We start from the raw sequence: 10,520 nt of genomic DNA on the forward strand, positions 1-10,520 counted from the left end.
ACTGGTTGCATTCTGTTCTCCAGGCGAAGTTCTGGTTTCCACAACGATCTTTTCTTGTAGAAATTTAATTATCAAATGTTTTGCCCCAGGTCGATAACCCCTCTTTCCCTTGCTTCTTTTCCTGCTCAAGCAAGTGAGCAGCTTCAAGCATAACTATGTCGTATCCTGTCTTGCTGCACAAGAAGGATTGGAAGAGTCAAGTCTTTTCTGGTTGCAAGAAACAGCCTAACCAAACTCACTCGAGTCAAGTCAGGAAATTTATTGCAAGTTATCAGATTGTTCCCAAAGCAGTAAAGAGCTAGGGCTTTACCTCAGTGGCAAAGCTCTTGCCTACTACTCATGAGGGCCTGGGTTCCCTAACCAGTACTTTCTTAAACAATCAGGAACCATAAGAAAAAGGTAAGAGCCAGAAAGCAGTCAGGGGCAAGGCTGCTGCTGCTCTCTCAGACCTCCCCCATCTCCCCCACCTCAAATTTTTTACCCCAAATTTCATCTGCCCATAATTTTTCCAAACCATCACATTGCTTGCCTTCTTTTTACCACAGTAGTTTTTTCTACAGTAGTTTTTTGCTTTTTTAATGTATTCAGTATAGGGTCTCACTATGCAGCTTGGACTCTTAGTGATCCTCCTGTTTTCAGCCTCCCCAGCTCTGGGATTACAGGTGTGCGCCACCACGCCTGGACTCAGTGGCCAGCTCAGTGTGCCCAGAGGGTCGGGCCAGTGTGGCATGTGGTGCAGGGGATCGATACAGCAGTTTTTTCTACTTCTCTGCCCACACGATGAAAGATGACCCCATATAAACTCCAGAGTGTCTAATTCTTCAGCTCCAGCAATTACTTAAAGCCTATAATAAGACCACAGAATCTTCATTCCAAAAATCCCAAGGAAGGGACACCTATGTTGCAAACAGCAACAATACAATAAAAATGTCATTTGTATTCAGACAGGAGATCACGGAACACCTACATGGCTGTGTTGAAGAGAGTTCTCAGAGAAGAGGGTGGGGGAGTACTGTCGTGGTGGATACCCAAAACTGTGACAACACTTAAGAGCGGACTAGAATTATGCAGTCAACCTACAAAGAAACTGGTAAGGCCACTTGTGCAGGAAAGGGGTCTTCAGCAAAGAGCAGGGTCTACAGCAAGTCCAGTCCCTCAGTCAGTGTTTGGTGGTTGGAGCAACCTGCAGGAGCAGCTGGAGATGCAGGGTGGCTAACTGCAAACACCTGGGTTGGTACTGGAAGTAGACAAACAGGAAATACGCCAGGAAGCCACTGATCAGGAACAGGAAGATGTACAGGAACTCCAGCTGTGGGTGGTCAACAATGGGTGCCAGCACCAGATAAAGAGCTACCAGGATCATGAAGGCGGGAATGAAGGTGGGAACCTGCGGGGGACACAGTGGGTGTTCAGGCCCAGACAGCTGGGTGATGAAGGGTTAGGAAGTGCTTCTTGTGCCCTGTCCTCACCACCTGCCTTCTGTGCTCCCACCTGCCACCAGCTTTTCCCCTCTAGTCACTGTCATGATACCTCAGGTGGCCTAGGGAAGCCATATGCTGGGCTACAGGGGGCACAATGGGGAGCAAGGGCTGGGGCCTCAGTGTGAGCTTCTCTGCACTATGAACACCCTGTGTACACACCCCCTCTGTGTTCATCTCTCCTCATTCCCCTGTAGGTCCTCTGAGGAGAAACAAGTCTTCAAGAAGCACTGCTAATGCCTTGTGACTCGGTTGTCCATCATCCCTTAGAAATATAGAAATTCTCTACTTAGAATAATGATATCGACAAACCCTCACATCCTTACACACTCTGGGCCTTGAAGGAGGTCACAGCCAAAGACCTGCCTCATGTAGGATTATTGGGGTCAAAAAAAGCTGAGCACCTTTCCCAAGGTTACCTTGTAAGTTCGGGGAAGATTCTTTGTCTTCATCCGCAAGTACAGAAGACAGCTGATGGTGAGGCCATAGGTGAGCCAGGACAGGGAGCTGCAAGGATAGGTCTAGATCAGGACTTCTCTGATGGCCTAGGAGGAGAACTTGTGGGACATCGAGGAAGCCTGCACTCTGCAAGACCAGAACACTTGTAGCAGAGTGTGCCCCCTTCCACCCTAGCTTTTGCCTTATTGGAGATGGGGCATGAGGGCTGCTTAGCACCCTGACAGAATCCCTTTGCCACACTCCCCTGGTCTGTACTGGAGTGGCTGATGTTCATGTAATAAAAATGTCATGTACCCTTGGACTGAGGCCCAGGCCATCTCTGAAGAAGCTCAGGGTTGGCAAGTGCTAGGCCCCAGCTGGGGTGGATCACCCCAGTTCTCACTCTGCTGGGACGTTCTCAGCCACATTTCCTGATACCCACCTGAAAACCCTCTGTTGTCTCTCTCCTTTAGCCTCACCATCTAATTTTATTCCTTCTCATGGGAAAAAGACATATCTATTACTTATCGTACCTAAGAGGGTCACGCCATGCACCGCACATCCTGTTCCAGATTAATTGGATAACAAAAAAGCATGTGATACCTTAAAATTCACTAAGAATGCCGAGGTACCCAGAATAGGGCTCGGCCTCCAGGCTATAGCTCTGCCTATTGACCCCACTTCAAATGAGCTCATAAAATTATAGCTGGCCAGCAGAGCAGCTTGTGATTTCTGTCCTGGGGAAAGCAGCAAAGTGGGGTTAGAACATCTTGCTCTGATGCCATCAGGAATTGTGCCTGAACAGATGAGTGCAGTTCTGCTCTCAGTCCCATCAAGATACTGTCAGGTATCTGCCGGGTTCAGAACCCGGATGCAGACCCCAAAGGGAAAATCATGCCACACCCAAGGGCTGCCCCATACGATATCTGAATGTCCCTTCACATTATCTTAGCAACTGAGTATAGGAACAAGAAAGAAAAACAATGACAGACAGCCCAAATCTTTGCTGCTTCTTGGAGAACAAATTGTCTTACTAAATTTTCAGGAGCAACCCAAACTAAGAGAAGAGAGCATCACACTTGATTTTGGAAATGTGATTGGGAGTGGCTGAAACATGACTAGGAGGCCCTGAGCCTGGCTTCTAGAAATGTGCATGACGTGACCGTGTATGTGTGCATGTGTGTGAGTGTGTACACATAGAGGACACCACCCCTAGCCAGGGAGACAATTTCACTTGCCTGGAGAGATTCACGATGGTCCTGAAGTCCCCTGGGTTGACCAGGACCAAAGCCAGGGCCGCAGAGAATATCAGGGCAGGTGCTGGGGTGAGGTGACTCACATGGACCATGGACAGAAGTTGGGGCTGGAAAGCAGAGTCAGGTGTCAGACAGGCCCAGGGGACCCTGATAAACATGCAGGGGAGACCAGTGGGCCCAGCCTTGAGTCATCAAAACCTTTGGGCACAGAACTCTGTCCTTCATCTGGGGTAAGAATACCCAGGGAGGAGAGGACAGGGTAGGTACAGGTGGGTCCTAGAAAGGAAAATGGTTGATGTGGGCCAGGAAGCCCGCATGTTTGGCCAACAAAATGTGAGCAGGAGTGACAAATAGAGGCTTTCAGTGTGACTTGGCTGCCCGTACCCTTTACTGCCACTTGAGGGGCACACACATACCCTGAGTCACTACCATGGAGTCCCTACTGAGTTAGTCTGGGCTCCTGAGATAGAAATGGGCTTGGTGCAGTAGAAGCAGATTGAACAAAAAAGGCCATGACTGATACAATGAAAAGCATTAGATATTCAACATCATGTTTACAGGAAAAGCTAATACAGGGGTAAGGGGTCTCTGGTGGAAGAGGCTGTCATGTGTCCATGGGGCCCTCTGCCCCTTTGTGATGCACAAATACCCCCATCGACCTTGCCCTCCACACTGCGTCACCCTAAGCCTGGACGTAAGAGGATTAGAGTTAAACATGAGAGGTGTGAGATGCTTCAGTGCTGTTCTCAAGAGAATAGAGAGCTGCATCTCACTGGGAAAGCCCTGGTTCAAGCTATGTGCTGAGCTTTGGGCAGGAGAAGGCATAGATGGCAGCCTGCCTGCACCCCTCCTGCTGCCCACCACCTTGTGGGCCCAGACCCCATCTCTCACCATGTGGCCCTCTCTTGCAGCTGCGTAGCACACACGGCTGCCACTGAAGAGCACCACATTGGCAGAACCCAGCGCTGAAAGTGTGGCAGCCACAGGGATCATCCAGGCCCAGGAGCCCAGCACCTGGTTCCTAGGACAACAGAGAAATTGAGGGAATGAATTCTAGCTGTAACCCAGATCATGGTCACAAGTTGAAAGTGGAATAGGCAGCACATAAGGCAAGTGCCAGTACCCACAGAACACATCTTGCCCTACCCTGGAGTCATCCGTCTGATGTTCAAGGACACTGCTTACCCCCAGCTCACAGCTATAGCCTCAGAGGAGAGGATCTCACGAGGTGACAGCACCAGGAGGTAACTGATATTGACCAGGATGTATAAGATGGTGACCAGGGGGATGGCGATTGTCAGTGCCCGTATCAGGTTCTTCTGCAGGTTGGGAAGAGAAAGGCACACATTAGCCAGTAAAGTCTTTCTAGGCCCCCATGAGAAGGTCTGCAGCACAGTACTGAGATCTTCCTGCCACAGGACACTGTGGGAAGCCCTGGGGATGACGACTGTGTGCCCTCTTCTGTGGGCTCACGATGGCCGCAGCTGTGAGCTTTTGCAGGGTTCTTGCCACAACCAGGGGAGTAGAGGTAGGGAGGGGGTGACAGGGTGAGGCAGGGAGAGAAGCGGTCACCAAAGCCTTCAGAATAGGAAGCCTTAAGCAGGGCTCTCTTTTTTTTGTTTGTTTGTTTGTTTGTTTGTTTACTTGGGGTTTTTTTGTTTTCGTAGTTTTTTTTTCTTTTTTAAAATTTTCATTTATTTATTTTTTAAAATTTAATTGAGAAACAAATATGAATGAGACAGTTTCAAAGCTGATTAATAGGATAATCAATACATTGTACACTGTTATCTTCTTAGTGGTTATCCATAGTACAAGAAGCAGACAAGATATCCTATCCAAACACTATTAGTACACCTCTTTATTCTCACTGAATTAAGTGGAAGTAGCTGTATATCTATCCTATTTTATATATATAAATACAAAATTATCTTTCCTTTGTATCCCCCCCTTTTTTTTAGTCCTGTCAGAGGTGGATATTCTATTGGCATCTAAATATTAAGGTGTTTAAATTCAGCTAAACAATCCAACACTGTCTAGCAGTCTATAATATTAGTGGGTTATCCTCAGAAGTTATTGACTTGAGACTTTTACAGTTCATCATATTAATATGGCTTTACTTTAGATACTTCATTTTTATACTTTTCTGCTGGATGGTTAAGACCAAGATAAAGCAAGACCTATATAACAAGAAATGTAACTTTTGTATCTGGCAAGGTCAGTTAAGTACCCTCAGGATTTATCCTGTAGCCCTGTACCGCCCCTTGTAGATCCTTTGTCAGTGTCAGCCATGAAGATGAGTCACAACCATTGCTTGACCAATTTGCTCTCTGTGAAAGTCTGAGAGAATGTTTTTTTCTCTCCATGTGACTATCCCCAGGCACACTGTACATCATCGATCACATTCCTCTGTGGCTCCATAATCTCTTTGATCAGAAAATTTGGAGCACAACTGAGTTACATGATGTTATAGTACAGGTTCTCCTATGTCCTGAGTCTTCACTGACCTTGAAAGGCTAGGGCCAAAATGTTGGCTGCCCTGCTAACTTAGGTTGTTAACCCTCCAGAAGAGAAGCTTATTATTAACCTGTAGTATATGCAGTTTGGTTTATCCTATCTGTCTAAATATCAAACATCTTTGGCATATCATAGAACAGGTATTTCCCATCAAATATTGACATTTTGAACTTTAAGTCCTTACAGGATATGAAGGAAAAATAAATTTTTTTTAAATTTTAGGGAAGGGTCTACAGGGTGTTCAGGGTCTCACTACTAGATCAGACTCACAGTGATCCACCTGTTTACAGCCTCCCAAGAGCTGGGATTACAGGTGCGCACCACCACACCCAGTCTCAGGAAAAATAATTTTTAAAAAGTAGAAATAAGCATTTACATATTTTTACAAAGAAATTTAGAAATCTAACCATATACAGAATTGTAAGAGGACAGACTTGTGACATTTTTTTTCTTATTCTTGTGTCTTTTTTTTCATTAATTACCCTTTAAAAAAAAAAACAAAAACCTTTACTTGAGAGACATTATGGCAATAAATGGTATGCCATGACAAGAAGTATGTATTTAGAAGACCAGGATGGCAGGCACTCCAAGTGTGACCCCTCTATTACACATCACCATCCTCAGTGCAGCCGCCTGGCTCATGGGCACCAGCATATACAGTTATTCAGGGTAAGAATCTCACCAGCCAACCGCTAGTCTCAAAAACCTGCTGATGTCCCCCAGGCTCTCCTTGAAGTAGGGGAGAGACTCAGGCAAATGAGAAGCCACAGAATTTCCAGCAGGGGTAACCAGGAGAAGGTCAAGGGATGAGAACAGAATTGAAGACCTCATTAGCTTGCTGTTGGTTCCCTAAATAGGACCCTCCCCTCATTTCAGCATCTTTCTTTGGCCAACATATGGGCTCCTCCTCTTCACCATTATGGAAAAAGCAGTTTCCAGATCTTTCTGCCAGAGCTGAGAGCTGCCCACAGTAAAGTGAGAAGGCAGAGACCCTGAGAGAAGAGGGGCCACCAGGGGCAGAGCAGTCATCTCAGGACCTGCAGCAGGTCCCATGTCTGGGCCCAGTAATGATGCTGCTGCCCTCATTCCCCTTCTTTCTTGGGGACACAATGTGCACTCCCTAGCTGGCCCCCATGTTCAAGTCCTTGCTGCTGCTACAAAGCTCTGCTTTCACGCACCGCACCCACCTGCCAGGCCAGCTCCAGTGTCCTCCCCCAGGAAGCCTCGTTTGGCAGCTCAGCTCTGTCTTTTACCCATGCCCCAAGCAGGCCATGTGCAATTAGTGAGAGTGAAGCAAAAACTATGGCAACAGGCTCTCCTGCAAGCTGGTTCCTTTCAGGTCCCTTCCAGAACTAAAACCCAGGAATCTGAATACAAAGGAAATTGCTCTACCACAGCATGCGCTGGTTCCTCAGCACCCTGGAATCTGGCTCTGGAAAGATTCACAGGAAGCCACCCACAGCCTAGGTACACAGCATTCTCCCTCCCACGGGCTCATTGGGGGACACCCTCAGCAAGGTGAGCTCCCAGCATGCAAGACCCAGCCTCAAGGCCTGGGATGTGTCTGAACTTGACCTCTCTTTAGACAACTTCCCACCTGTCATGAGGTGTGACAGTGGCAGAGCTAGAGTTGTGTTATGGATAGGCCCCTGGCCAAGATGTCACAAGAACTGTGATATTTTCTAATTTCATTCTCAAGGGTCTTAATTCTACATGTCCATCCTAGAGAGTCTGAACATAAGTCTGGGTTTGGAACAGGTATTGCGGTTTCTTGAAAGAAAGTATAAAATAGAGATCTACCTAGTGCATGTTTTAGAGGACCATGTTAGAGCAGAATCTCAATGCCAGCATTTCAGGATGAGCTTAGGCCTTCCTGCGAAACCCACATTCATCAGAAATGCTCTGGAGAGCAAACTACAGCTGGGGACCAAATCCAGCCTGACCAAGTGGCATTGGGACACAGCCATACTCTTCTGTTGATTTAGGGCTGATTCCAAGCTATAGCAGAGTTAAACTGTCACGGCTGGGACCGATGACCCACAGAACTCAAGCTGTAACCCTCTGGCCTTCCACAGAGAAGCTTTGCCAAGTCCTGTGCTGAGTGCGGACCTGTCTCACACATCTTTAGGTTCCTGCTCCTCTCCAAGCCCCCAGGGACAGGGCCTTCTGTCCTTGTGGCATGCAAGAGCCTCTGCTCTGCAGCCTCTAGCCTGACCAGAGGCAAGCTGAGGACACGTTCACATTCACCTGGGAGCGACAGCAGTACAACTGCTTCCAGGACTCAGATCCCAAACCATCTGTTACGAGTCGGTGTGCATGACACCCCGGAGCCCACAGAGGCAGCAGGCAGCTGTTAACATCAGCCCCACTTTATAAACACAGAGCTAAGGAATGACAAATTATACATGCAAGTAAAAACTAGGTTGCAGGTCTCTTGACTTTTGCCCCAACTCTGTGTCTGTCTCTGTGTCAGTGTCTGTCTCTGTCTCTGCCTCTGTGCTCTGTCTGTCTGTCTGTCTGTCTCCTTTTGGATTTCAGTTTCCAAGATCTCCCAAATCCTCCTCCAGACAGCCTCTGCCAATGCTCAGACAGCTGTAATGTTCCTTAAGTCATGAAAATTCCTAAAGGAAAAATAAAACAAAACACAACTAACATCCTAACCAAATACATTCATAATGAAGTGTTAGTGTCCTAACTCATCAAAGATCCAAGTGCCCTAACTGAATCCCAAGCTGCCCTGCAGACCTGTCCCCACCACGGCAATGACAAATCAGCCTCAGGTTCACAGGTGGGGTGCTCCAGCAGGACTGGCTTGTTGCCCTGTCCCAAAGTACACTATGTCCCATGCTGGCCCTCAGGCTCTACTACAAAGACCTGTGTAGAACAAGCCAGGAGACACCAAGCGGAGTCACCAAGCATGGACTCTTCTTAGCCTTTTTCTTTTCTTTTTTTTTTCTTTGCAGAACCGGGAATTGAACTCAGGCCCTTGCGCTTGCCAGAGAAGTGCTTATTCCACTGAGCCATCTCCCCAGCCTTCTTCTTAGCCTTTAATTAGAATTAAGACTAATTTTGCTTCCTTAAACCTCAGTTTTCCCACATGAAAAAAAAAAAAAAAAAACAAATGGAGTGACAAGGGCCTCTCTCACAGGGCAGAAAGATGAGATAGTGGCTGGGATAGTATGAAGTTCTCTGCTTTCTTAAGATACAGAAGCTGATCAGAACAGGCGGGGGACTAGCACTCAAGTCCCATGCGTGCAGGAGGGGAGCCCATGCTCATAATCTCAGTCAGCCCAGACATGGAGCTGCTGATGTCCAAGATTCACCCCTGGAGCAGCACTGTGGACTCACCTTTGGATTCTTGAGCTCTTCCAGCACATTGTGAATGCTACTCCAGCCATCAAAAGACCACAGTCCCTGGTAGAAAGCCATGCCAACACATCCCAACTGGTGTGTGGTGTTGTGGAAGGCAAACTGAAACGCCTCTGGGTGGCTCTGGCCCTGACCCAGCACAACAGCCCCACCCCCTACGATGACCAGCAGCGAGAACAGCTTAGCGGCCAAGCACACATTTGTCAGCATGGTAGCCAGTCGTGTGCTCCACAGGTTGACCAGCATCAGCCCCAGGATGCAGGAAGCAGCCACGCTCTTGACCAAAGCCTTGGGCACGGAGAGGCAACCCGGGTAAAAGGAAGCCAGTGCATATTCAGCCAAGCTCAGAGAGACAGCAGCAACCCCAGCTGGTTTTCTCATCAGCTCAAACAGGTAAATGGCCATGAAGGCCGGCAAGGAGCCGAATGTGCGCAAGATATAGGCATACTCCCCGCCTGCTTCAGGAAACAGGGCCCCCAGCTCAGCATAGCACAGGGCTCCCAGCATAGCCAGGAGGCCACACACCGCCCACACTACCAGGCTGGCCCCGGGACTGCCCATGTAGACCAACACCCCCTGTGGGGACATGAAAATGCCAGAGCCGATCATACAGCCAGCAACCATGGACACAGCACTCCACAGCCCAATCTGTCTCTGCAGGGCCAGTCCTGGGACTGCCACCTCATCACGGTCACCTCTGTTGTTCTGTCTCTCCATCTCAGACTGCCAACAAAAGCTCTGGCATTTATCCACGAGCTTTGTGAAGTAGTTAATGATTACAGTGTACGGCCTGATCTGGCAGTCAAAGAGTCCAGTGTGGTCTAGAAGGCCTGACTACACACCTGTCCAACCTATGCCTCTGCTGGCCTATGCCGTCTGCAGGAGCTGCTGGTCAGCACAGTCCCACAAAGGTCAAAGTAAACAGCTTTTGTTTATTTAGTTTTTTTAAATTTTATTTATTTGTGTGTGTGTGTGTGTGTGTGTGTGTGTGTGTGTGTATGTGTAGCCAGACCAGCCCACCAGGGGGCGGGGCTGGCTGGCATGTGGTGCTGGGGGATCAAACCGCGGTCCCTGTGCTTTGCCAAGCTTGCTCTAAGTAGGTGCTTTAGACCACTGAGCCATCTCACCAGCCCCTTATTTGTTTATTTAAGTATGTGTCTTTTTTGTTTTTATTTTGGTAGTACTGGGGTTTGAGGCCAGAGCCTCACACATGGTAGGCAGGCACTCTATGACTGAGAAAACATCTGGCCCTTTTAATGCCAGGATAGGATCTTACTACATTGCTGGCTTCAAACATGCAATTCTCCTGTCTCAGCCTCCTGAGTAGCTGGGATTACAGGCACACATTATCATGGCCAACAAAAAGAGTTTTAATAGAAATTAAATATTGTAATTTTCTGGAGATGTGGCTGGTAGGGTGACTGGTTAGCATGCAGAAGACCCTGGGTTTGATCCCCAGTGCTGA

The 10,520-nt window shown here is 48.0% G+C and overlaps 1 protein-coding gene across 4 annotated transcripts; it reads right to left on the minus strand.

The window, feature by feature from the left end:
* Positions 1-669: 669 nt before the first annotated feature.
* On the minus strand, positions 670-9,900 carry LOC101582800 (b(0,+)-type amino acid transporter 1). Of its 4 annotated transcripts, XM_004627565.3 has the most exons (7): positions 9,035-9,846; positions 4,358-4,491; positions 4,064-4,193; positions 3,155-3,279; positions 1,898-1,985; positions 1,126-1,387; positions 670-958 (listed from the first exon to the last, which is right to left on the minus strand). In XM_004627565.3, exons 1-6 carry the CDS (start codon positions 9,770-9,772, stop codon positions 1,160-1,162), a joined length of 1,443 nt encoding a protein of 480 aa, XP_004627622.3. In that variant the 5' UTR covers positions 9,773-9,846; the 3' UTR covers positions 670-958; positions 1,126-1,159. The 4 variants fall into 4 exon arrangements, with proteins under 4 accessions (XP_004627622.3, XP_023566891.1, XP_023566889.1 ...); XM_023711121.1 differs by lacking the exons at positions 670-958; positions 3,155-3,279 and having other exon boundaries at positions 1,224-1,387; positions 9,035-9,854; XM_023711123.1 differs by lacking the exons at positions 670-958; positions 3,155-3,279; positions 4,358-4,491 and having other exon boundaries at positions 1,159-1,237; positions 9,035-9,900.
* Positions 9,901-10,520: the final 620 nt, after the last annotated feature.

Source organism: Octodon degus, unplaced genomic scaffold (genome assembly GCF_000260255.1).
Source record: "Octodon degus isolate 3935 unplaced genomic scaffold, OctDeg1.0 scaffold00019, whole genome shotgun sequence".
NCBI classification, from domain to species: domain Eukaryota; kingdom Metazoa; phylum Chordata; class Mammalia; order Rodentia; family Octodontidae; genus Octodon; species Octodon degus.